This window comes from Trichomycterus rosablanca, chromosome 12 (genome assembly GCF_030014385.1).
Source record: "Trichomycterus rosablanca isolate fTriRos1 chromosome 12, fTriRos1.hap1, whole genome shotgun sequence".
Taxonomy (NCBI): domain Eukaryota; kingdom Metazoa; phylum Chordata; class Actinopteri; order Siluriformes; family Trichomycteridae; genus Trichomycterus; species Trichomycterus rosablanca.
Window position 1 is genome coordinate 34866457 of NC_085999.1, and position 27846 is coordinate 34894302.

The 27846-nt window shown below is 42.9% G+C and overlaps 1 protein-coding gene and 2 non-coding genes across 4 annotated transcripts; all 3 read left to right on the forward strand.

Annotated features, from left to right (window-relative positions):
* The first annotated feature begins 735 nt into the window (after window positions 1-735).
* On the forward strand, window positions 736-818 carry trnal-uaa (transfer RNA leucine (anticodon UAA)). Its single transcript has one exon. It is a non-coding gene; the product is annotated as a tRNA-Leu (tRNA).
* A 2159-nt stretch (window positions 819-2977) lies between these two features.
* Window positions 2978-3060, forward strand: trnal-uaa (transfer RNA leucine (anticodon UAA)). Its single transcript has one exon. It is a non-coding gene; the product is annotated as a tRNA-Leu (tRNA).
* Window positions 3061-4017: 957 nt separating this feature from the next.
* On the forward strand, window positions 4018-27846 carry ube2e3 (ubiquitin-conjugating enzyme E2E 3 (UBC4/5 homolog, yeast)). 2 transcript variants are annotated; one of them, XM_063006130.1, is made up of 6 exons: window positions 4018-4111; window positions 9598-9809; window positions 11731-11781; window positions 24098-24230; window positions 25278-25425; window positions 27085-27846. In XM_063006130.1, the coding sequence occupies exons 2-6, from the start codon at window positions 9607-9609 to the stop codon at window positions 27180-27182; spliced, it is 633 nt and encodes a 210-aa protein (XP_062862200.1). In that variant the 5' UTR covers window positions 4018-4111; window positions 9598-9606; the 3' UTR covers window positions 27183-27846. The 2 variants fall into 2 exon arrangements, with proteins under 2 accessions (XP_062862200.1, XP_062862201.1); XM_063006131.1 differs by lacking the exon at window positions 4018-4111 and adding an exon at window positions 9414-9432.

A 27846-nucleotide genomic window follows, 5' to 3' on the forward strand; every position in this document is an offset into this window, starting at 1 on the left:
AATTTCCACAGATTTGAAACCTTCAAAGCATTTTGAGAAGCCTTCTCAGAAAAGTTTGTTTTTGAAATAGGATGTCCAGCAAGCTTATAGTCAGGTGTCCAAATATTTTTGGCCATATAATTCATATATAAGGAATAACCTTATAGAAAAGTGACACAAAACTGAATTAAATACATTCACATGGGGTTCATCATTCATGCTATCGGCCAGCTGGGTGTCTGTACAGACATCAAATTTGTGGATTTATTTCACCTCTGTTAAGCAGATGCTGGATAAGAGCCCACTACACGATTATAAACCTCTTCTACACAAGCCAGTGTTCAAACAATGAAATACATTTTACTGTTGTAATGATTTATTGCAACATGACATAATGTAACCAGCACACACACACACACACACACACACATGCATTCAAATACATGCAAATGTTCCTACACAAGGTGGAACTCAGACTGTCACCTCATGTAAGATCACACAACACACACGAGCAAACATAAATTATTACTACATGAGCACACACGTGTACACACTCAACACTGACAGTGTAAAGTAACAGTCATTAAAGTAACAGTGTAAAGTAACAAACTTGATATTGTTTATGCCTGGTTTCTTATTTTGTTTTACATTAGTGTTTTATATTGTATTTTACATGTTGTGCGTGTTATATGATGTGTTTCATATTGTGTATCACATGTTGTTGGTGTTTGTTGTTGTTGCTTTGTGTGTGTGTGGACCGGGATGGCCGAGTGGTTAAGGCGTTGGACTTAAGCTCCAATGGACGCATGTCCTCGTGGATTTGAACCCCACTCCTGGTAATAATCTTAGACTTTAGGACAGTTAGTTTAAGAGTTTAAGTATTATAAGTGGTAGGTTGTCCATTTAAGCCCCACCACTGCCTGGTTTCTTATAGTGTTTTATATTGTATTTTACATATTGTGTGTTTTACATGTGTTGTGTGTTTTACATGTTGTGTGTTTCATATTGTTTTATATGGTGTGTGTTTCATATTGTTTTATATGGTGTATGTTTATATGGTGTGTGTTTCATATTGTTTTATATGGTGTGTGTTTATATTGTTTTATATGGTGTGTGTTTCATATTGTTTTATATGGTGTGTGTTTAATATTGTTTTATATGGTGTGTGTTTAATATTGTTTTATATGGTGTGTGTTTCATATTGTTTTATATGGTGTGTGTTTCATATTGTTTTATATGGTGTGTGTTTCATATTGTTTTATATGGTGTATGTTTATATGGTGTGTGTTTCATATTGTTTTATATGGTGTGTGTTTATATTGTTTTATATGGTGTGTGTTTCATATTGTTTTATATGGTGTGTGTTTAATATTGTTTTATATGGTGTGTGTTTAATATTGTTTTATATGGTGTGTGTTTCATATTGTTTTATATGGTGTGTGTTTCATATTGTTTTATATGGTGTGTGTTTCATATTGTTTTATATGGTGTGTGTTTAATATTGTTTTATATGGTGTGTGTTTTATATTGTTTTATATGGTGTGTGTTTAATATTGTTTTATATGGTGTGTGTTTCATATTGTTTTATATGGTGTGTGTTTAATATTGTTTTATATGGTGTGTGTTTTATATTGTTTTATATGGTGTGTGTTTCATATTGTTTTATATGGTGTGTGATTATATAGTGTGTGTTTTATATTGTTTTATATGGTGTGTTTTATATTGTTTTATATGGTGTGTTTTATATTGTTTTATATGGTGTGTTTTATATTGTTTTATATGGTGTGTGTTTCATATTGTTTTATATGGTGTGTTTTATATTGTTTTATATGGTGTGTTTTATATTGTTTTATATGGTGTGTTTTATATTGTTTTATATGGTGTGTGTTTTATATTGTTTTATATGGTGTGTTTTATATTGTTTTATATGGTGTGTTTTATATTGTTTTATATGGTGTGTGTTTTATATTGTTTTATATGGTGTGTGTTTTATATTGTTTTACATGGTGTGTGTTTCATATTGTGTATCACATGTTGATACCTGTGTGGACCAGAATGGCCGAGTGGTTCGTGGATGGATGCATGCCCTCGTGGGTTCGAACCCCACTCCTGGTAATGCTAGACTTTAGGACAGAGTTAGCTTAAGACTTTGAAATTATAATTGGTAGGTTGCCCATTTAAGCACCACCACTGCCTGGTTTCTTATAGTGTTTTACACGGGTGTTTTATATTGTATTTTACATTTTGTGCATTTTTAGTATTTTATTTCATTTGTGTTTTATGTGGTGTGTGTTTCATATTGTCTACCACATGTCCTCGTGTGTTCGAACCCCACTCCTGGTAATAATCCTAGACTTTAGGACATCGTTAGTTTAAGGCTTTAGAACTATAATTCGTAGGTTGCTGATTCAAGCTCCACCATGGCCTGATGTTTTATATGATGTGTGGTTCATATTGTTTTTTACATGAGTGTTTTATATTGTATTTTACATGTTGTGTGTTTTATATTGTTTTATATGTTGTGTTTTATATGGTGTGTTTCATATTGTATTATGTGATGTGTTTTATATTGTTTTATATGGTGTGTGTTTTATATTGTTTTATATGGTGTTTCATAGTGTGTATCACATGTTGTTGGTGTTTTTTGTTGTTAGTGTTGCTTGCGTGGACCTGGATGGCTGAGTGGTTAAGGTGTTGGCCTTAAGATCCAATGGATGCACTTCCTTATGGGTTTGAACCCCACTCCTGGTAGCTGTCCTAGACTTTAGGACAAGATTTATAATTGTTATTTTACTGATTCAAGCCCTAGTACTGCCAGGTATTTTACATGTTGTGTGTTTTATATGATGTGTTTCATATTGTTTTTACTTGAGTGTTTTATATTTTTTTTTACATGTTTTGTATTTTATTGTGTTTTATGTGGTGTGTGTTTTTAGTTTTTTACATGTTGTGTGGTTTACATTGTGTATCACGTTGTTGTTGTTTGAGGTTCGTGTGGACCAGGATGGCCGAGTGGTTAAGGCGTTGGACTTAAGATCCAATGGCCGCATGTCCTCGTGGGTTCGAACCCCACTCCTGGTAGAAATCCTACACTTTAGGTCAGTGTTAGCTGAAGATTTTGGGATTATAAGTGGTAGGTTGCTGATGTAAGCACCATTGTATACATTTCTCCACGTGGGATCTGACCAGGATATCTCCTGGATTTCTTCTAGCTGCAAAAAAGCATGCCAGTAGGTGAATTGGCAAGTGGTTTCAGGGTATCTTCTGGGTTCATCACAGCTGCTAGGAAAGCATGCCAGTAGATGAATTGGCAAGTCCTTTTAGAGTATCTCCAGGTTCATCCCAGCTTCTAGAAAAGCATGCCAGTAGGTGAATTGGCAAGTCGTTTCAGGGTATCTTCTGGGTTTATCACAGCTGCTAGGAAAGCATGCCAGTAGATGAATTGGCAAGTCCTTTTAGAGTATCTCCAGGTTCATCCCAGCTTATAGAAAAGCATGCCAGTAGGTGAATTGGCAAGTCGTTTCAGGGTATCTTCTGGGTTTATCACAGCTGCTAGAAAAGCATGCCAGTAGGTGAATTGGCATGTTTTCAGTAGGTGAATTGGCAAGTCCTTTCAGGGTATCTTCTGGGTTTTTCACAGCTGCTAGAAATGCATGTCAGTAGGTGAATTGGCATGTTTTCAGTAGGTGAATTGGCAAGTCCTTTCAGGGTATATCCAGGGTTTATCACAGCTGCTAGAAAGCATGCCAGTAGGTGAATTGGCTAGTCTACATTTCTTCCAGGCATGAGAGAGTGAATGACAAAAGTGCACGGTGCCCTGCGATAAACTGCGTGTTGTCCTGCTTTGCGACCAATATTTTTTAGGCGGCTCAGGACCTACCGCGACAGTGACCAGAGCAAAGTAAATGAGTAAATGAATAATGAAATGAGGCTGTTATCAGTGCATTTATGCAAGTATGCGGTGACGGTGTGTCCGCGGATCAGCGCCCTCTATCGGCGGCTCTGTGTCAGTGCGACGCTTCCTTTGCTTCCTGCTCTCCAATGTTCGTCGTGCTTCTCCTGCTCCGGCTCCATTTCAACCGGATTTTTCATCCTCTAAACCGCTCCGGATCAGCACAGGACCGAGTCTAAGGTAAAGCTGAAGCTCCGAGGATCGATCCGGGGGAGAAATGATCGAGCTTTGTGCTGTTTTATAGCTCTGAAGAAGAGAGAAAGAGACCGAGAGAGGGAGGGAGGGAGAGGGAAGGAGGGGGAGCTCGGAACTGACTTCATGCATCAGTTACTGATAGTGGAGCACAAACAAACCCGATCCGCGTCCATTCAAAAGCGCTCACATTCACTCAGTCATCCAGGTTCAGGAGCGATATGCATGCTGGGTGCGCTTTAAAGTGGGCTTCACTGGAACGCTTTGGGCTTTGCTTTTGCTTTGCTTTGCATTCCCCCCCCCTCCTCCTTCTCTCTCTTTTCTTGCTGCTGAGAATAATTCTGCTTCCCTCGCAGCGCTCCAGTCTGCGCACCAACATTTGCGCCTTCTGATGGTTGCACATTGTTGCATGCTGTTCGGAAATCGTGCTGCAGTCTTGAGCTCTCTACACGGTAGCCCGGATCCACCCTTGGGAAGGATTATGATACAATGTGGCACGCTGGCCTGGTTGCTTCCATAACAGTGTCAGACATCAGATCCAGTCCAGCAGAATTAAGTTGGCATCACGGTGCCCTAGGTTTAGGAGACCAGTTTACCAGGTTACACAGATTTCCTTGCATGCTCTGTGCAGAATGACAACACTTTGGGGTAAGTAATGAGATCAGGCTGGATGTTAACATTACCCCCCTGGGTCGGTGGCATGGCGTTCCAGCACTCAGCAGGTTGCAGACTGAAAAGTTGAGCAGAGAAATGTTAGTTTGTCTTTTGCTTAATTTCATTCCGAGAATGTGGCTGAAATATAAACACACCACACACATATTACACCAGTATACACGTGTAGCTTTCTTCAGCTGCTTTGGATTGCACTTAGACATGCTTCTGGAACATCTCTGATTGGATCTTTGCTGCTTGTCTTTGCAATTTTTTCTCCATAACCATGATTGGGTTGAGGTCAGGAGGTCTGATTTTGCTATGGCATGTGATTAGGATCATTGTCCTGCTGCTACATCCAGTTACAAGATTGAATCTTATTGCTGATGGTTTGAGGTTGTGCTGAAAATCTTTTTCTTACTGAACTGGCAGTAAAACAGCCCCACAGCATAGTACTACCACCACCATGGTTAACAGTAGGTACAGTGTTGTTGGGTTTGATCACCTCTTTTGCAGTTTTTCTCTTCCAAACCTGATAACTGGATCTTTATTTTATTTGAACACAAAAGGTCCATGTTTTATGTACTTTGAATGTCACGCTAGCCCAACCCAATATCGCTGAGATCTGGGGTTCGATTTTCAGTGGTGCTGTCGGCCGGTTGTGCATCCTGATTGACACAGTTGACTGTCTGATGAGGGGGGAGTGGTGGCTGAATGCCTTACACATTGGGAGGCGCAATTATGCTGGTCCAACTCTAAATAAAAAAGCTACCACTAGGGGTGGTCAACTGGGTTCCTTGTTGCAGCTGCAAATGTTGGCAGGGTTAAAATTGCAGTGGTGTTAATGGCTGGCTACACATACATGATTGTCTATGTCTTGAGGGGTGGGGGGGTTTGGGTGGTGTTGAACAGTCTCGCTATTGGGAGGTGCACTGGTTGGTGCACTCTCAGTGCTGGTTCCAAGCCTGATAAAATATGGAAGGTTGCGTCACGATGGGCATCAGTGCCATATTAAGTATGTGGACCAGCATGATCCACTGTGATAAATATAAATATAGGAAATAAAAGCAACAGTAAAAAGTTGTAATAATTTAGTTTTTAAATAAAGGATTGTGCTTACTGGTATTACTGCTTTGCTGTGATAATATCTGCCACTGAAAAACACCAGATCTTACTGGTTTACTTGGTAATGACAACCAAAATTCTGGTATCCTGATTAGTGTAGTATTGATGGTCTTTACTGTTTACTTTATTAGCCAGCGTTTTATATGACTCTTATTGTCAAGCTGCTGTTTGATATGTGGCAGTCAGTAATTCACATCTGTGGATACTTTTAAACAAGAATCGACTGTTCCACACGTTTCAAATGTTCATACCTGGAGAACTGAATTAAGGGCTTATTGTCGACTTGCATACCGGATACATGCGACGCTGTAGGCTACAAGTCAGCCAGTTTACAAACACACGCATGCACGTCGTGGCAGAGTGACCGCACGGAGGTGTAAGTAATAATATCCTGCTGGAACACGTTACCGTCTCCTCAGTGCTGGACTCCTCAGTGTCTCAGTTCCTCAGCAGGCTGCAGGAGAAATGATTGTAAGATTTCATTTTTTTCTATTTGTGATGCTGCCTGTATGAGCTTCTGTTTAACTGGCTGTGCATCAGTGTTACGTTTTCATCAAGCTGCTGGAGTGGCGCAGTGGTCTAAAGGAACAATCTGGAAATTGGACATGACTAAATTGGTAGGAAAAATGAGATGCAAATTAAAACCAGAACCACTTGTCTGTGGAGTTTGGACTTGTCTGTGGAGTTTGGACTTGTCTGTGGAGGGACGTGTCTGTGGTGTTTGGACTTGTCTGTGGTGTTTGGGATGTTTGGGCTTGTCTTTGGTGTTTGGACTTGTCTGTGGTTTTTGGACTTGTCTGTGGTGTTTGGACTTGTCTGTGGAGTTTGGACTTGTCTGTGGAGTTTGGACTTGTCTGTAGAGTTTGGACCTGTCTGTAGAGTTTGGACCTTTCTGTGGTGTTTGGACTTGTCTGTAGTGTTTGGACTTGTCTGTAGAATTTGGACTTGTCTGTAGAATTTGGACTTGTCTGTAGAGTTTGGACTTGTCTGTGGTGTTTGGTCTTGTCTGTAGAGTTTGGACTTGTCTGTAGAGTTTGGACTTGTCTGTGGTGTTTGGACTTGTCTGTGGTGTTTGGACTTGTCTGTAGAGTTTGGACTTGTCTGTGGTGTTTGGTCTTGTCTGTAGAGTTTGGACTTGTCTGTGGAGTTTGGTCTTGTCTGTAGAGTTTGGACTTGTCTGTGGTGTTTGGTCTTGTCTGTAGAGTTTGGTCTTGTCTGTAGAGTTTGGACTTGTGTCTGTGGAGTTTGGACCTGTCTGTGGAGTTTGGACTTGTGTCTGTGGAGTTTGGACCTGTCTGTAGAGTTTGGACCTGTCTGTAGAGTTTGGACTTGTGTCTGTGGAGTTTGGACCTGTCTGTAGAGTTTGGACCTGTCTGTAGAGTTTGGACTTGTCTGTAGGGTTTGGACCTGTCTGTAGAGTTTGGACCTGTCTGTAGAGTTTGGACCTGTCTGTAGAGTTTGGACTTGTCTGTAGGGTTTGGACTTGTGTCTGTGGAGTTTGGACCTGTCTGTAGAGTTTGGACCTGTCTGTGGAGTTTGGACCTGTCTGTAGAGTTTGGACCTGTCTGTAGAGTTTGGACCTGTCTGTAGAGTTTGGACTTGTCTGTAGAGTTTGGACTTGTCTGTAGGGTTTGGACTTGTATAGTATGTAGAGTTTGGAGTTGTCTGTAGAGTTTGGACTTGTCTGTAGAGTTTGGACTTGTGTCTGTGGAGTTTGGACCTGTCTGTGGAGTTTGGACTTGTGTCTGTGGAGTTTGGACCTGTCTGTAGAGTTTGGACCTGTCTGTAGAGTTTGGACTTGTGTCTGTGGAGTTTGGACCTGTCTGTAGAGTTTGGACCTGTCTGTAGAGTTTGGACTTGTCTGTAGGGTTTGGACCTGTCTGTAGGGTTTGGACCTGTCTGTAGAGTTTGGACCTGTCTGTAGAGTTTGGACTTGTCTGTAGGGTTTGGACTTGTCTGTAGGGTTTGGACTTGTCTGTAGGGTTTGGACTTGTATAGTATGTAGAGTTTGGAGTTGTCTGTAGAGTTTGGACTTGTCTGTGGTGTTTGGACTTGTGTCTGTAGAGTTTGGACTTGTCTGTAGAGTTTGGACTTGTCTGTGGTGTTTGGACTTGTCTGTGGTGTTTGGACTTGTGTCTGTGGAGTTTGGACTTGTCTGTGGAGTTTGGACTTGTCTGTAGAGTTTGGACTTGTATAGTATGTAGAGTTTGGAGTTGTCTGTGGAGTTTGGACTTGTATAGTATGTAGAGTTTGGAGTTGTCTGTGGAGTTTGGACATGGTCAGGTGTCCAAATACTTTTGGCCATATAGTGTAAAAATATATAAATAGCTTAAATCCTCCCAAAAACAGGCTGTCCATGAATTACAAGCTGCTCAAACATTAGTGAGACTGTTCACAGTCGAGCCAGTGTTACACCACCATGGATGTAAAGAACATAGGCTTTATTCCTGCAAGGCAGCCTCTATAAACCCTATTTATATGGGCACAGAAAAGTCACCAGCTGTAGTAACACTAATGACTGATCATACTAATGAGAATTTACAAGCTGTGCTACAGTTAAATGACGTTCTAGAACGTTCTACATCACCACGTGAATCATCTTGCTGTTTTGTGATGGAACTCTTGGGTTCCGCTCTGTTCCGGTGGAAAAATCACGGGTCCGGTTCCCCCCGAACGTTCCAGAACTGCAGTGGAAAAGAGATTGAACTGTATTATACCGGGACTTGTTTTGATCAGTAAGGACCGTGTCAGCAGTGGAACAGACTGACTCACATCTGCAGATGTTTTCTTCAGTAAGCGAGATTCTTCCTTCCACGTGCCGGGTGAATTGAATTATGGGATTTCCTTCAGTCAGCGAACAGGATGCATGTGATGCTGCTTTAAATTAAAACATATCCGGTGTGATCAGTGCTGGAGATACGTCAGCTTTTGTTTACGCTTGCCCCCACCCCATATTTCTCCCAGTCTGATCGTTGCCAATTCCACTATTGCCCACACACTGGCTGAGGAGAACTGAGAGAATTGTGTGCCTTGTTCGACATGTACCGCGAGTCCGACAGACAGCTGTAACACGTACAGAGAGCCAGCGGTTTTGCTGGGTATTATGTGAAAAGCTTAAACGCTATGTTAAGTGGCAATATGTGCCCAGCCTCTTGGTAAACGAAGTGCAAAACACTCATCATGTTAAAACTGTCTTTGTGTTTAAGAGGGTTTTAGAGGACTGTGATGACCCTGGTTTTATTCTGTCCCTACTAAACCATTTTTGCATAGATTAGGATATATTTTTGGATCATTGTCCTGGTAGGCAATCCAACCATGACCCAGTCGTGGCTTCTTGGCAAATTTTCAGTTTCCTTTCAAATCTCCTGATACTTAATAGAGTCTATAAAAGGGCAGTGATAGCTCAGTGGATAAGGTGCTGGACTAGTACACAGAAGGTTGCCGGTTCAAGCCCCGCCACCACCACGTTGCCACTGTTGGGTCCCTGAGCAAGGCCCTTAAACCTCAATTGCTCATCGTGTTCAGCTCATTGTGTAAGTCGCTTTGGATAAAAGCATCTGCTAAATGCTGAAAATGTAAAATATAAAAAGTCCAACTGGACAAAAAAACTAGCTTTACATGTAAATAAAGTAATACTACAGTTGTTGCTTCATTAAGTGGTGGAAAATATCATCAATGTAGTTTTCCTTTCCACCCAGGTGTGAAAAATGTCCGGAGAAAGGCAGAGGTCGGACGATGAGAGTCCCAGCACCAGCAGTGGAAGTTCAGATGCTGATCAGCGAGATCCACCTGTAGCAGAAGCAGAGGAGCAGGAGGAAAGAAAACAGCCCACACCTCCACAACAAAGTCAGAAGAAATCCAGCAAACAGTCCAGCAAAACCCCTGCCAAGCTGTCGTCCAGCGCCAAACGGTAAACACAAACACACAGTGCGGGTGGGAGAGTGGGTGCTGTAGAACATTATAGATCCTGGGGACCTGGGTTTCATTTTGTGAAGAGTTTCTGTTTCCTTCCCCCTTCCACCATGCAGAGTCGGTGTGGCTGCTTTAAACTGCAGCTGTGTGAGTAAAGGGTTAATAGGTGAGGGTGTAACACCCTGTGTCTTTGAAGGTGAAAACAAATAAATGAGTTATTGTTAGGAGTGAATGGTTTAATAACAGGTGATGTACAGACTGTGATGCTCGGTGATGAATGGCATGATTTGGTGAGCAGTTGGTGGTTATGGTTAAGAGCTGGAATCCTGCCGGCGGTGTTTTGGATCATTGCTGGGTGTATAAAAGCACTACAGCTGGCTGATTGGGCCCCGCGTTGTGCTGTTGTAGAGATTGAGGTCGCGTTTGCAGAAAATGTTGCTCATGCATCGTTAACGTTCAGTGAAAAGGTTTAAAATGATTTAAAAATGAAAACGATCACATTTGTTTAATATAAAAAAATAAAAACGGTGCTAAGTCTGGTACGCAGGCCAGATCTGCCTTAATGACTCCTGAATATGGGTGCATCCAAAAAAAATTTTAATAGTTATGTTTCTCCCCTTTTTCTCCCGACTTTTTAGCGTATCCAATTACCCAGTTGCATTACGCTTCCTCTCTACTGATGCCGATCCCCACCCTGGTTGAGGAGAGTGAGACCGACTTATGCCCCCTGACACGTGTGCAGTAACCGACTGCATCTTTTCACCTGAACGAGCCGACTTCACATGCGGATCAGCTTTGTGTATGAAGAGACACACCCTGATCCCCATTATCTCTCGCCTTTATGCAGGCGCCATCAGTCAGCCAGCAGAGGTCATAATTGCATCAGTTATAAGGAAATCCCCGTACCCAGTCCAGCCGGGTGGTAGAGCTGAGTTTCGAACCGATGAGTTCGAAGTGTCAGCTCTGGTGTGCTAGCGTGTTTTACCACTGCACCACCCAAAAATTTTATGGATTTTAATAAGTATTAGGAGATTCAAAATGAAATTTCAAAACGAGGCAAATAGCTACAACTGGGTCATTATAAAAATAACAATGATTATCAAGTTATTGTCATAGGATGGCAGATTATGGATGGCCATAAAGGGAAGCACATGTTCAGCAAGGACACTCAGACAGGCTCTGGCATTTAGAGCATGCTCGGTTGGTATCAGGCGGCCCAGTCTGTGTCAGGAAAATATTTTCCCAGCCTGAACTATTGACACGAGACAGGTTCCTTTCAGCACCCAAAACATTCTAGTAGGTGCTTTAAGTTGCTCCTATCAGTAAGTGAATGACTGAGTGAATGGGTGAGCGTGTGGTGCCCAGCGCTGGATTGGCACGCTGTCATCATTACAGTTTCTAGTGCCCTGCTACCAGACACAGAGCCGCTTGCTATTGGGTAAAACAAGAATAAAAAAGTGCATTTAGAAAGCTCTGAGACTCTTCATGCATGAACAGGAAGTGTGATTAGAACATGTGGGAGAACATCCCAAATCCTGCCCTCGCACCCTGTCACTAATTCATCACTGAGAGTCCCCCCGGGCCCGTCACGTCCCTCCTTTCATTTGCCTCTTTTGCCTCATTTGCATATAAGCTATTAACATCAGTCTTTTGTGCTTCAAAAAAGCGGAATGACCCGGGGGCGGGGCCCGAGGTGAGGGGCGTGGTCCTGGGATCAGGAGTCCTTTCCTAATTTCAGATTCACTCCGGGTGCAGAACAAAGAGAGAGCAGCTGTGTTAGCGGGAGTGAGGCTTGCAGTCAGAGGGACACGGCTACCCCTGAATAATCACACACACACACACACACACACACACACACACACACACACACACACACACACACACACACTAATCCCCCCCTCTCTCTCTCTCATGTGCAGGATTCAGAAGGAGCTAGCGGAAATAACTCTGGATCCTCCACCCAACTGCAGGTAGGTTTTTTACTGCTCATGTTATGGCTCAGTTTGTGTTTGAAACGCCGCAGAGAAGCATCACCGTTAAACGCTAACCGCCGCTGTTGGTTGGAACTTCTGCGCGCTGGAGCCGAGAGACTCCTCACCGGTTTATCTTCACCGTCTGGGGTTTCTGACTGTACTGAGTGTGAAAGAAGAGCTGCTGTGTATAGTTCTGCTGTGTTTTCATTTGGGTCCCTGCTGATGTTCCTCCAGACGCTAATCTCAGTTTGAAGACTTGGCTCGCTGGTGTTAAACAGGAGCTATTTGAGTAGGTTTGTAGACCTAGCCTGAGTTGGTTTCAGCTCTGTTCATAGACGGCTTGTAGAGATCTTGTAGATCTTGTAGAGACGATGACTGGACTTGCGAGAATACTGACTTACAGTGGACATTGTGTGAGTTTTGGATCCTTAGGAACAGTCTGGGCTGGTATGCATTCACAGTGTAGGGACATTTGAGGTCCTAATGTTTGTTTGTTTTTTTCCCCCACTTTTTCCCCCAATTTTTCTCCCCTATTCTAGTCGTGTCCAATTACCCTGATTGTGTCCTCTATACTGGTTCGACCCTTCACTGCTGACTGAGGACGCCTCTCAACTGACTTGCGCCCCCTCCGGTACGCAATCAGTACAGACTGCATTTTTCACCTGCACGAGTCAAGTTCATACACTAATGGACGCTGTGTACGGAGGGTCACACCCCCATCAGCATTAATTCCTCAGCCCTGTGCAGGCGCTATCAGTCAGCCAGCAGGGGCCGCAGTTGTACCAGTAATGAGGACCTATGATCCGACTCTCTACCCTCTAACCCTGAACAACAGTCAATCGTTGTTCATGCTGCCGCCCAACCCAGTCGGAAAGGTAGAGTCGAGATTCGATGCGATGCATTCAGAACCCCAACTCTGGTGCACTAGCGTACTTTACCGCTGCACCACCTGAGCGAGGTCCTAATGTTAAACTAACACTTAAACAATGGTAAATGTTGGATGGGTGGTGCAATGGCTTGGTGGGTAGCACTGTCGCCTCACAGCAAGAAGGTCCTGGATTCGATCCCCAGGTGGAGCGGTCTGGGTCCCTTTTGTAGAGTTTGCATGTTCTCCCCGTGTCCGCGTGGGTTTCCTCCGGGTGCTCCGGTTTCCCTCCCACAGTCCAAAGACACAACGTTAAAATCCTGATAAATAAATAAATGCAACGGGATGCATCGGTTTGAAGAAGTGTGTAAGAAGAGAGTGCAGACAGGGTGGAGTGGGTGGCATAGAGTGGCAGGAGTGATTTTCGATAGAAGGGTATCTGACAAGGTGAAAGGGACAGAGCTTTTCCCATCCTGCTGTGTTATATGGCTTGGAGGCGGTTGCACTGCCAAAAAGGCCGGAGAGGGAGCTGGAAGAGATAAAGATGCTGCGGTTCTCATCAGGAGGGATGAGGGTGGACGTGGTAAGTAAGGAGTTCATTAGAGGGACAGGGCATGGTGGTTTAGTGGGTAGCACTGCCGCCCCACAGCAAGAAAGTCCTGGGTTTGATCCCCAGTTGGAGCGGTCCGGGTCCCTTGTGTGTGGAGTTTGCATGTTCTCTCCGTGTCTGTGTGGGTTTCCTCCGGGAGCTCCTGTTTCCTCCCACAGTCCAAAGACGTACAAGTGAGGTGAATTGAAGATACTAAATTGTCCATGACTGTGTTTGACATTAATAAAACTTGAGCCGATGAATCTTGTGTAACCAGGAACTACCTGTTCTGTCATGAATGTAACCAAAGTGTGTAAATATGACATTAAAATCCTAATAAATAAAGAGTTATGTTAAACAAACAGGTGAATGCAACATGGAACTAGGGTGGACATGATTAGAGGGACAGCATGAAGTTAGGATGTTTTGAATACTTTAGGTCGTATGGTTTATTAGCTGTTTTAGCCAGTCAGTGGAATCTTACAAACCTCTGATTTGAGCTACTGGTCAGGCTGTAAAAAGCTGTGAATTTATGACCGGTTAAGCCTGTGATTGCACGATGAGAAAACGAATGCACTATTTGTAGCGGTTTTATTCATTCTATCGATTTCTGCTGCTCTAAACCTCACAAGAAAACCCGTCTGGAATTTTAGGAGGAATCTCGGAGAACAGCAGTGCGTGGGCTTTTCTTTTACAGCCTGGAGAGGTGTTCTTTATATTCTGCAGAATGGCTCCTTCAGAGTCTCCTGTGTTCAATTAAAAAGCTCTACGTTGTCGTCTGTTATACAGGAGTCTGTGTTCAGCTGGTATAAATTAAAGCTGATTTAGTACTGGCGACTACAATCAAACCGGCTTTACATCACCACAGAGTTGAAGGCTTCGTACAAGAAAGAAGCACCTGCTCCAAAATCGGCATCTGAAAGCATGAGTGACGTTTGTTGGGTTAAAGCAAGAAAACCCAGCAACAGTGTACTCAGTGTGAAGCATGGTGGTGGTAGTGTTATGTTTTGCTGCCAGTGGAACTAGTGTGGTAATGAAATGAGATTCAGCATCAAACAGTCATTGTGTCCAGTGTTTCTGGGTAGCACCACCACCCTGACCAAAAGGCTCATGAGTTTGACCTCCTTTATTAAAGGCCTGTTTCCATCCACCTTGAAACCTAAATTCCTCACAAGTTTATGACACAGGTTTAGGAAAGTAAGAGAAGACAGATGTGGGCATCATGGGAAATTTGTAATGTAAGCAGTGTGAACTGCCAGGAAAACAGAAGATAAGATCTGAAGATAAACTGTGTTGATGAATCACTCAAAGTTCTTTGAGAAGTATGATGTTTGTTTTTCTTCCAGCAGCTGCATGCATTCCAGTTTTATTATTAAATCTACTTCTTCTGTTTTTTTATTTATTTAAGGTTGTCCAACTTCTGTATACAGAAAAAAGTCAATGGAGTCACACACTTGGTTCCATCATTCATTCATTAGGCCGGCTTAAAAAATTACACCCAGCCAGTCCTGATTTTCACGGCTGTGTAGATAATAACCCTTAAAGTTTCTACAGAAACACTGTGCCACAGGCTGAGAAAATTCCAGTAGAACTAAAAACAGTTACTAAAATATATCAGTTTTTAAAGGAACTAAGACACCTGGATCTTTGTTTAAGTGTTCTTTTTGTGTTTTTCTTTAGTGTGTTTCATTGTAATGATATGAACAGTAAAATAAGGCAGTGGTAATGTGACGAGCCGAGGCATAGGTTACACTGCAGGACAAAAATACAAAGCACGTTTACTGTCATACTGCCTGAAAACCAAGAGATTCGAAGTGGTCTAGTCAAAGTCCTGACCTAAACCCAGACGAGATATTGTACTGTGATCTAAAATGTGCAGCTCTTATCTGAAAACCAGATTGAAGGTAAAATTCCTTCACAAGTGATGAGCAGAATGTGTTTGGTTACAGACATTGCTGCTAAAGTCGGTGTAACCACTTAATAAGGGAGATTTTTTACAGGGATGGTATGGTTGTTGGATAATGTTTCTAAATCAGTTATAATTTACACAATTTAGCAAACACTCTAATTCAAGTGTGGGAACCCCAGTCTAAGAAGATGAATCTGCCGAAATTCTGACAGTAGAAAATAGAAGCAGAAGAACAGCAGTAGAGGTGGCGATGGTCTGTAGTCCATCCCTTTTTTATACGAACAGACGAGGGAAGTTCCACCACCTGGGAGCTAGCACAGACAAGAGTTTTGATGCCTGTCTTCCCTGAGTTCTAATTGCTAGATCAAGAAAAGCCAAAGTAGGTAAAGCTGATCAGTTGTTGGGCTTTTTAGGCAAACATTTTTTTTTATTATTTTATTTTGTTTATGCATTTTCTCCCCTTTCTCTTCCTTTTAGCGCGTCCAATTGGCCGATTGCATCATGCTTCCTCTCCACCAATGCCGAGCCCTGCTCTGATTGAGGAGAACAAAGCTAACCCACGCCCCCTCCGACACGTGTGCAGCATGCCGTACGCATCTTATCACCTACACTTTGACGAGTGCAGTGCAGTGCAGCTCAGCGTTGTGTACGGAGAGACACACCCTGAGAGCACTCTTTTCTCATCTCTGTGCAGGCGCCATCAATCAGCCAGCAGAGGTCGTAATTGCACCAGTCATGGAAGAGAGACCCCATCCGGCTTAGCCCCGCCCATATCTGAACAACAGGCCAATCGTTGTTCATGTGGCCGCTCAGCCTTAGTCGGCAGAGCTGAGATTCGATACGATGTATTCGAGATCCCAGCTCTGGTTCCAGCGTGTGTTTTTAGCGCTGCGCCACCTGAGCGGCCATTAGGCAAACATTGTTAATAGAACACGGGCAGCTAGTTAAAGCCAGTGAATAAAGTGCAGCAGTGTGGTAATGTGGAAGCATTTGGGTTGATTAAAATAATAAACTAAATAAAAATTCTGTTGTAAAATGTGCTGTTTGATCCTTTTCAGTGGTTGAAATTAAATATCTTTATTATATATACATAAACACGTTTACAGTACACTGAAGTTCTTTTGATGCATATCCCGGCCTCTTTGGAAGTCAGGGTAAGAGCGCACCCCTGGAGCTCAGAGGGTTATGGGCTTTGCTTAGGGGCCCAACAGTGGGTACATTGCAGATTCGAGATTGGAACCTACAACCTTCTAACTGGCAACCCACAGCTCTACCCACTAGGCTACCACTGTCTCACTGGTTCAAGATGATTAAACAAATATGGCATCACATACAGTGACAAATATGCAATAACAGAGATAATTAGTAGTGTTGTGGTGGTGGTTGGGAGGGGGGGGGGGGGGGGGGGGGGGTTACTCTTTACACTGCTGTTATGCAGGGAAGATTTGATTGCACCTTGTAATCAGTTGATTAATATTCAGGCTGTATAGCGCGGAGGTGAAAGAAAAGCATGGTCATAATGGAAAGCATGGCGTGGAAGCCAGACTGGCATTAAAAATAAATAGCTGGAGAGGGAGCGAGCGAGCGGGCGCGGTGTTCATCATGTCCTGTTTTATTCTTTATTTTTACGCTCAATGACCACATTATCATCGAATCGTCTGATGGAAATGAAAACCAGACGACGATCAATCTCATTAGCAATGCCAGTCTGATGCTGAACCTTCGGTGGCCGTGCAGATCGCGCTCATTATTCAGGGTTTTTGGAATGGGATGTCAAAATCCACATCATTTTGGATTCTTGTTTATAAAGGCATTCGGGTCTTACAGGCTATACGTCTAGATGTTCCTCTTATAAATAACATCAGTTTGGTTTTGTTTTTGGTCTGAAACAGCCTGGGGATAAAGTTTGCAGTAGCCGACCTGCTGAGCCCACCAGCCTAAAAAAACAAAGCCTTTTATAAACTGTTACAGGAGTATCAGTTTGGTTTCAGGGCAAACCACAGCACTGCAACCGCTTCGATTAGGGTGATAAATGACTGGTTGTGGCTGACTGTGGGTTGCTGGGCGTACCTATTTTTTGGACTCTGCAGCTGAGTTCTGACATAATGTTGTACTGATTTTTAAAAAATTGCCTGATTGTTTGATTCAAGTAATCTTGATAAACAGATAAAAAGCAGTTTATTAGTATTTGTGGGTTCATCATGCATGTCATTGTGTTCCCCAAGGCTCAGTTCTTGGCCCACTGCTGTTACTCATACACAAATGGGCAGCACAGTGGCTTAGTGGGTAGCACTGTCGCCTTCCCGCAAGAAGGTCCCAGGTGGGGCGGTCCAGGTCCTTTCTGTGTGGAGTTTGCATGTTCTCCCTGTGTCTGTGTGGGTTTCTTCCGGGTGCTCCGGTTTCCTCCCACAGTCCAAAGACGTGCAGTCAGGTAAATTGGAGATACAAAATTGTCAATGACTGTGTTTGATATTAAACTTGTGAACTGATGAACCTTGTGTAATGAGTGACCAAAGTGTAAAACATGACGTTAAAATCCTAATAAACAAACAACAAACAAACTTATACACAAATGACCTCGGTTGAATACATAGAACAGCTCTGGTTCAATTGCTACAGTACAAAGACGTGACTGTTTGTCATTGAACCTGATCTGATGAATCTTGTGTAACCTGTAACTACCTGTCCTGTCATGAAAGGAACCAAAGTGTGTACAACATGACCCTAAAATCCTAATAAATATATGAATAGTCTTCATCAACTTGCTTTTCCTCATCATCATTTCACGGTCTGTTGCTTTCAGCTACGACATTCTGTCATTTGAATATCTGTGGTGTGTGTACATCTCACAGTATCTCTGCATGTGTTTGAATGCAACGTGCAGATCTGTGTACATGCATATAAATACAGATCAGGGCAGGATGGTATTGACTGAACTAAGAGAGTCTCTTTTGGTTTGATGAGAGTGTGTTTCCCATCAGCGTATATTAATCTTATTCTGTGGAATAAAACACCTCTCACAGCTGTAGAGAGTAAAGAGCAACCCTGTGTCCCAATAGTTTTTATTATTATTATTCAGATCAGCAGAGGCTACAGTTGCAGCAGTAATGAGGAATTCCTTCAACCAACCATACTGACGGATGTAACCAACCATGTCTGTCTAGGCACCCAGACGAACATTTCCATTTATGGTATTTAGCAGACACCTTATGCAAAGTGACTCGGGGCAGCATGGTGGTTTGGTGGGTAGCACTGTTTCTTCACAGCAAGAAGGTCCTGGGTTTGATTCCCAGGTGGAATGGTCTGGGTTCTTTCTGTGTGGAGTTTGCATGTTCTCCGTGGGTGTGTGGCTTCTCCGGGAGCTCTGGGGGTAAGTGAGGTAAATTGGAGATACAAGATTGTCTGTGACTGTGTTTGACATCAAACTTGTGAACTGGTGAACCTTATGTAACCAGTAACTACCTGTCCTGTCTCGAATGCTCGAATCCAAAAAAATTAATATATCAACAGTGACTTATAACTTACAGTGACTTACAATTGTAATCAACTGCAATGCAAGCAATTAAGTGTTAAAGGTTAAAGCTACCATTGCGCACGATAGCACAGCTCAGATTTGAACTTTGATAACTGTGAAAATGGGCTAGCACATTAAACCTGTTCTCCTGTGTGTCCACATTCCAATAAATGTTAGCACTGATGTTTGAGGCAGCATGATGTGTGACATTATTGACAGTTTTGGGCTTCCAATTTGTAAATTTTTAAATAAGTTTGCCGAGGTTGCTGTGGAAGCTTTTTTTTGGGTATTTTTCATATATTTAAATTAGGGGTCGCCACAGTGGATCTGCTCTGCATATCTGATTTGGCAGAGTTTTTATGCTGGATCCCCAACACAACTTTCCTTATCTTATCTGGGCTTGGGACCGGCACTGGGAGAGCACTGACAAGTCCACCTCCTAATGGCTAGTCTGTAAAACCTTGGTTTGACATGGCAATAATACTGTTGAAATTTCATGCCATAAAACCTCAATTATCTGATTTATTTTTGTATTTATGAACTTCTGTGGTGCAGGGGAGTGCTGTCGCCTCACGGCAAAAAGGGCATTTCCCTGATGGACAGCCAGGGTCATTTCTTTGTGGAGTTTGCATGTTCTCCCTGTGTCCATGTGCTTTTACTCTGAGTGCCCCGGTTTTCTCCTACAAGTCCAAAAACGTGCAGTCAGGCCGACTGAACTGTCTGGCTTGTGATGGACTGGCGACCTGTCTGGGGTGTTTTCTGCCTTTTGCCCAATGACTCAGACCCACCGTAATCCTGACCAGGGTAAAGCCATGGTAAAATAGACAATGAATAAATGAACGAATTTCTGTGTTAATTTAATTTAAAGGTTTATTAGCTTGACTGTTCCAGTAGTGTGAGTGTGTGTGTGTGTCTGTGTGCGTGTTATTTTTAATAGAGGTTCTTTATTGACTGATAAGTTGCGTAGCGTTTGACACTAAGCTTTAAAACTGCCATGAATGTTTCATGGTCGGTGTGTAGATTACAGCTTATACATCGTCAGCATAATTACATAGTGAGTAAAACCTTATTCTCTCTCTTTCTTATTGATCTGACTGTATGAATGTGTGTGTGTGTGTGTGTGTGTGTTTGTGTGTGAGAGAGAGAGAGAAAGAGAGAGAGTGTGTGAGCGTGTGTAAAAGGGAGAGATGGCTGGTTTGAGGTTAAGTGTATAATACAACACTCCGCTGGCTTCAGAAGCAGATCACATGACCTCTGTTTATTTGCAGCTCACACTGTGTGTATTTATACTTGAGGTCAACAGATTTTGGCAGGCGTGATGTCATGAACGATTTTTGGAGGGTTTGCGAGTAACTGAACTGTCAGTTTTGAGAGAGAGCGAGGGGAGGGCGGGAAATGTAAGACCGGGTGTCTACACTGACATGATTGACTGTATCTGATTGGGGGCGGATGGTTGGAGCTCTGTGATGGACTGGCGCCCTGTCCAGGGTGTTCCTGCCTTGCTTGTGGGCACTCAGGGGTATGACAAGACTAAAATCAGTCCCCCTAGTAGTCCTGGTAAGCCTAATCCAATCAGGGTATAGTATTACTATGTGGTCAAAAGTATCTGGACACCCGACCATGACATCCCACTTCAGAATCATGGGCAATGATAATAATAAAGCCCACTGGCAGCTGTAACAATTTCTACTTTACTAAAAAGCTTGAAAAGCTGGAGTGTTTTTGTAGAAATGATTGTCCATTAAGTTGAAAGAGCATTAGTGAGGTCAGGCACTGATGTTTGCTGGCTTGCAATTGGCATTCCAATTCATCCCAAAACCAAAAGTACTCTTTGGGTTTGAAGTCAGAATGAAGTCTCTGTGGTTTATTCAAGTTTCATGTTTGAGCAACTGAGCCCTAGCTTGCTTGACTCTATACAAAGGCATGTACACATAGCTTTTGATGTATGGTAGACCTTGTTTTTGTTAGTTTTTTGTGACATCCAGACACGTTTTTAAGCATAATGGCAGCTAGAGGCTGTTGTATTCAGAAGGATTTACCTGAGTCTGATCAGTACCATTTAGGATTTGGTTCCCGAGACTCTCAGGCTGTTCTGAATTTTCTCCGATCCCCTCACTTTAGATCGTCAGTTTTATTTACCAGAAGGGTATTTGGGAGGCTGAGGTTTTTTGAGCAGTGTGCCCTAATCAGACGCTGGTTTTGATTAAAGAAGAGGTGTGGTTGGAGGTACCCTGCTGCGACCTTTCTCCATGATCACTGCTGCGTTCTCTTCACTGGCATCCTGTAGCTGCACGCATTCGGTTTAAAACACTGATGCTTGCCTACAAAGCCAAAAATGGACCAGCCCCAAGTTACCTTAGAGAACTCATCACACCCCACTCTGTGCCAGGCAACCTCTGAGCCACTAGTCTCGCACATCTTGATCCTCCACCCAGACCTCGGGGAAGACGAGCATCAAGGCTCTTTTCTGTACTTGCACTCAAGTGGTGGAACGAGCTTCCCCTGTCTGTCTGAACATCCGAGTCTCACTGTCTTCAAAAGACGATTAAAAACCTTCATCACCTCTTTACTAAGCACTTAAGCTGAGAACTAACGCTCTTAGTTGTTTATTAAACAAGTTTTAGCACATTTGTAGCCTTGGACTGTTGTCTACTTAAACTAGAGTAGGAAATGTTTACTGTTTACTGTTTCTGTAAGTCGCTTTGGATAAGAGCGTCTGCTAAATGCTGAAAATGTAAATGTAAAAATGACCCACCCAAGGGTAAAGCTTGTATGTTAGTCCATCAAGATCCAGTGTTTACATACTTTCGGCCAGGAAGTGTTTTTATGTTCAGATATCACATTGGTTTGAAAAAGAGAAATAATGGTATTGGTGCATCCCAGTGATTTTCACACCACTTAATATGACTTAACACAGCTATTAAAGCTCGGGGTGTGTGTGTGTGAAGACTAAGTGCATTTGAAGCTTATTAAACTTGTGCTGTTTGAACCCTGAGGTCTGTTCTGTATTACACAGCGTGCTCATATTCATTCATTCACTGCTGCAGCCTCACTCGCCACTTTTCGGCTTCCGAGAGGTCAGACCTGTTCTACAGCTGGAATCTGGCCAAAAATTCACCACTTAAACACACACACACACACACACACACACACACACACACACAGGCAGGGCATCAGGCATAATTGCATCATAAAAGCAGTTTGGATCCTCGGCTTTCCCAGCTGGGGCTGGAACACCTGAGGGGTTTATCCTAAATAAATATCCTGCACACGCCCAGAGCCAGCCAGGCATTTTTATCACAGCCTGCTTCTACATTTCTTGCTGGGTTGTTTCATTGCCTGTTGCAGGATTGTGTAATTGGCATCTTTTTCAGCAACAGCTTTACCGGGAGGGTTTTTACCGGATTTATGTTACTGCTGAGGTTTATAGCGAGCTTTATCCTAAACGCTAGAGGTTTATACACATGTACTTCATAAAACCATTCTAACCATCCTGTAGCGGCATTGAGGTTTGAACTCGGACCTCAGTGTTGGTAGGCTAGCATAAAACACTACTGCGACACCTGAGCGCTCCGGTTATTCAGGCATAGAAAAAGAGCAGTCAGAGAAAATCATCAAGGGTGGCACGGGGGCACAGTGGGTAGCACTGTTGCCTCACAGAATGAAGGGCCTGGGTTTGATTCCCCAGTCAGGCGGCATGGGTCTTTTCTGTGTGGTTTGCATGTTCTCCCAGTGTTCATGTGGGTTTCCTCCTGGTGCTCCAGTTACCTCCCTCAAGTCCAAAGATGTGCAGTCAGGCCAATAAGAGCTATTAAAAACTGCACCAAGTGTGTGTGTGTGTAAACCTGTAAAACCTGTACAGTTTTTTTAGATAATTTTATTAATAAGGCGTTTGTGTGGCACAGCTGTCTTATTACGCTTTCTTACCACCACTGAGATCTGGGTTCAAAAGTCAACTGTGCTATCGGTCAACTGAGCAATTGCACAGACATGATTTGCTATGTCTGACGGGAGAGGTGTGGCTCAAGCCTTTGATGGATCTTCACCTTGTCCAGGGTGTTCCTGCCTTGCGCACAGTGTTTCTCAATGTGACCAGATCCACCACAACCCTGACCAGGATAAAGCCACTGATTAAAAATGAAATGAAATGGATTTGGTTATCATACTGTTTTTATTACCTAGCAGTAACGGTCAGTCATGTTTTGAGTAGGAAGGCTGGGTTTGTGTGGGTGCAGGATGGTTTGCTGGACTTCCCAGTGGAAACACACATGACCATAGCGTTTGACCCACGTTATTGGTGTGGTGTTAAAACAGAGTGACCTCTGTGTGATCTGTACAGCTGGAACAGCAGCGACTCTTCTGGTGTTAGATTTATTCCTCTGGCTCCGTATTTACTGATGCACATTCTCTCCTCTGAAATTGTTTTTTTTCCTCCTCTTGTGCCTCATGTCTGTAGGGCTGCAATCATTCAAAGAGGCGCCCAGAGCGCCCACCAGCTGTGTACATGCTGTGTGTGTGTGTGTGTGTGTGTGCGTGTGTGTGTGTGTAATCAGACCAGACTGCTGTGTAGAGAAGAATAAAGCCATGAGGACAGCAGTAGCTCTGATTGAGTAAAGTTGAAGTCATCATCATATTTTGGGCTCTCAGCTACACCAGCCAGCCAAACCAGTTCCAGTCTAGCTACTGAGCTACTGGGATGGTTTAGAGAACCATTACATCTCAGCATGTATAAATCATATATAGTATAGATACTGGTTACACAAGATTCATCAGTTCTTCAGTGTCAAACACAGTCATGGACAATTTTGTATCTCTAATTCACCTCACTTGCGTGTCTTTGGACTGTGGGAGGAAACCGGAGCTCCCAGAGGAAACCCCGGCAAACTTCACACAGAAAGGACCCCGACTGCTCCACCTGGGCATCGAACCCAGGACCTTCTTGCTGTGAGGCAACAGTGCTACCCACCAAGCCACCGTGTCGCCCTTACCTATTATAGAATATCACCAGAATTGCAGAGCAGAAACAAAAACACTTCATGGACAGGGTGCCAAGTCAGCGCTGACCCTCACACACCCATCCATTCATATACAAACACCTTGGGGCAGTTTGGACTGACCAATTCAGGTGAAAAGAAGTGGTCAGTGCTGCTTTTCTCAGGAGTGGAGGTCTGCAGCAGCAGTGGAAATATAAATTCAGTTATGGGATACGACTGGATTGGCAGGTCTTTTTGCTGATTCGATCTTTAGCACTTAACACACAAACTATGACAAACTACCATCAGTCCTACATTTTATAGATCTCTGACCCTCACATGCACCATTGTTACCAACCAGCCATTGCTCTGCAGATTTAAGAGTCCTAGCAGGTCGTCTGATTAATGTAAATATAGTAAATAATACCTAACCTTGATCTGGTTGTGTGTTTGTGTGTTACAGTGCTGGACCTAAAGGAGACAACATCTACGAGTGGAGGTCCACCATCCTAGGTCCGCCTGGCTCTGTTTACGAGGGTGGAGTTTTCTTCCTGGATATCACTTTCTCCTCAGATTACCCCTTCAAACCTCCAAAAGTAAACGTTTACAGACCTGATATTTTTTTGCATTGTTGAGTAGGTCTGAATGACTAATAAGAGGATTAAAAACAAGGCATTGGTACTAGTACTCACATGTGTTTTGGATGTATTGGTCGTGGTATTGGGGTTTGGTATTTTTCCTTCATTTGCTCTGGGAAGTTTGTGTACATGGCATCATGAACTACCAGAAGTCTTGAAATGGAAATCTGGCTGCATCTGCCAAGAAATTAAATCTCTAGGTTGTGGTTGGATCTTTTAAAAGGTCAATGATGATTTCAAATGTTTTGGATGAGATAAGAACTAGGCTAATCCCATGAATGTTCGAGTAATTTTGACCTAAACCACTTATTAAAGCTGTGGTGTAAGCTCCAACTGAAGTGGAGAGTCCATAAGATGGGACCCATGAACGTGTAGGATCTACAGAGAATTCTGGCTTGAACAATGCTTTAAGATTCCAGCTGTGAATCCCACTAGTATTAAAAACAAAGCTCTTGAATGTAGGATGTCAATAGTTCTTTTTAATGGGTTTAAATCTGTTTTATTTCTGGTGTGAGAGAAAGCTGATTAACTACAGACTTTTATACACTGGCATTTTTACATCTGTATTGAAATGGGAACACATCAAATAAAATGTGAGTGTCGCTACACCCCTACACTTCCTCTGTAATTCCTTTTCTTTAATGTTCAGCCTGTGATTAGGGTTGGTGTAGGAGGATAAAGGGTTGGTTTAAGCACTCGTATCAGTTGTAACGGTTTCACATCTCAGTGAGTTTCAGTGAGAGTGTCAGTAATGAGAGTTTAACCTTTAGCTCAGCAATCAGCACCACACACGATGATTTATAAGCTAACAGCTCAGCGTGAGCCTGTGCTAATATTACATTTCTCACATCAGCATTTATTACCTGAGCTTTTATTAAACTGTTATATAACTATTATATAACTATTTGTCATTTATACCAAATGGTGGTGTTTCGTGAAGAATATTGGTGATTTATAATAAATGGTGGTGTTTCGTGGCTCATTCGTCTCCTCATGATTTCCCAGGTTACGTTCCGTACGCGGATCTACCACTGCAACATTAACAGTCAGGGCGTGATCTGTCTGGACATCCTGAAGGATAACTGGAGTCCAGCGCTCACCATCTCCAAGGTCCTGCTGTCTATCTGCTCACTGCTGACAGACTGTAACCCCGGTGAGTTCAACACCACACACATAACTTTTGTCACTCACAATTCTGACATGTCACGGGGTGTTGGGACACCTGATCATGAGCCTGCTGGACGTCCCATTCCAAAAACCATGTGCATTTATATTGAATTGCTTTAATATTATTACCAAGGGCTGATGTGGCTCTCGGTGAAAATGAGTTTGACACCCCTGAACTTAGAAGGTCATGGTATTAAATCAGCTCTGCCATGAAACCACTGTTGGGGCCCTTAACCTTCTCGGCACTCTGACCTCAGGTTCCAAACAAGCTGAGATACGTGCAAAAATTTTTTCATTGTACTGTACACGTGCATCTGTAGATATGATAAATAAAAACCTTCCATCTGCCCTGATTATCATCCTCAATCTAATAAACATGTAGACCAGACTGAGGCGGTGTGAGGAAGTGTATTATTTTCTCTCTTTTTTTGTAGGATCTGTAGGATCTAATTTTGGGTGCTGCCTCAACACTGATCAGTAACTAAAAACACTCGACAGAAACTGAATGTGTGTTTGGCCTGCAGGCTCCAGTTTCAGATCTGCAGCTCAGGCCACATGGTGTTCTTCTCTGAGAGGCCTCCAGCTGCTCGCTGTGTGTGTGTGTGTGTGTGTGTGTGAGTGAGAGTGAACAGAAACATCACACAGCTGCTTTGTGTTTGAACTCATGACTACAGAAAATGTTATTATAGTGCTCTGAGACTGGATTCAAAACCAACTGATCTTTAATTGATCATTTAGATCTTTCATAATAAAGTTAGATTTAGGTCAGTTGATGTGGATTATATGTGTACACACACACACACACACAGACATTGTCCCAATTTGGATATGTTCAATTCCCCTGAGCACTCTGGTTTGTTTGTTTATTGTCTATTAGGATTTTAACGTCATGTTTTACACTTTGGTTACATTCATGACAGGAACAGTAGTTACTCATTACACAATATTCATCAGTTCACAAGTTTATATCGAACACAGTCATGGACAATTTAGTGTCTCCAATGTCTTTGGACTGTGGGAGGAAACCGGAGCACCTGCAGACACAAGGAAAACTCCACACAGAAAGGACCCGGACCGCCCCACCTGTAGATTGAACCCAGGACCTTCTTGCTGTGAGGCGACAGTGCTACCCACTTAGCCACCGTGCCGCCCCCTGAGCACTCTGGCAATCTCTGTTGGTTGTATGACACATTTGCTGGGGGTCACATGCTATAGCACAGTGGTTCTCAGTAAGCTTAGAGGGGGGTCCCATTTAATTCAATTGAGAAAAGTAAAAAAGAATAATAATGGAGCATCAAGACAAATATATAAATCACATTTGATGAGAATTAACACAAATTATTAACACAAATTAATAATTTAATACATCTCTAAGCAGTAGGTGGTATTGAAAAACTTAAACCTTTGTCTGTATGTTTTGTTTTGGGGGAAAAATAAAAGCAAATGATTTTTTTTGCATGTTGAAGTCAGCAGATAAACCAGAACTAAGCATTAAAATGTGCAGTTTTGTTCTCTATAAAGAATGTGTTATCTTCTTTCCACTTCGAAAATGAGCCCAGTGTGGGTGATCAGGGGTGTACAAACTTTTGCATAAAATCATGTGTATGAAACTCATTTTCACTCCGTCTCTTTCTCTTTTCTTTAGCGGATCCTCTGGTGGGGAGCATAGCCACTCAGTATCTGACCAACAGAGCTGAACATGACAGGATAGCTCGACAGTGGACCAAGAGATACGCCACATAGACGCGGCACTCCTTCTTCACCTCCCACCTACCTTAATATCTCCCCTCTGCTCACCCCAAATCCCCCCCTTGCCCCAGACCCTCTTTACCCACTCGATTGTCCAGCAGGAGCTCTTGATCCAGGAGACACAACTTAACAATGTGCAGCAGATCTTTATAACCTTTACAATACAGACTCGTGTGTATTTGTCCCCTGGAACCTGCCCTGGTTTCTTTTACCCAACATGGACTGGGGGCACAGCAGACCCCGCCCAGCTGAACGCTACCACCGGTGTCGATTGTTTCTTTTTCTAGCTTTAGATTTTAGATGACATGTATACTGGCAAGTCTCGCTTCTTTGGGATATTAAGATAAAAATGTATTTTGTGATGTTTGAAGGAAACAGTTCCAATCCTGATATGATGGTTCATTTAGCCTAATTCATTCCCTGTACCATGTTGAAAAGAAAGTGTTCAAACGTATGTAGGTGTAGAATATTAGACCTGATGTCATTTCCTCTGAGCCCCGGAGCTGTTTCCCCCGTTCTGTGAGTACTGATGTTGTGAATCTGTTTTATCTTTGTCACTTTGTAATGAAGAGAAGCTCATCCTCCGTTTTGTAGCTCGGCTGAAATGAGCCACCGATGTTCTATTGCCTCCTACACAATAAAAATATAACCTGTACAA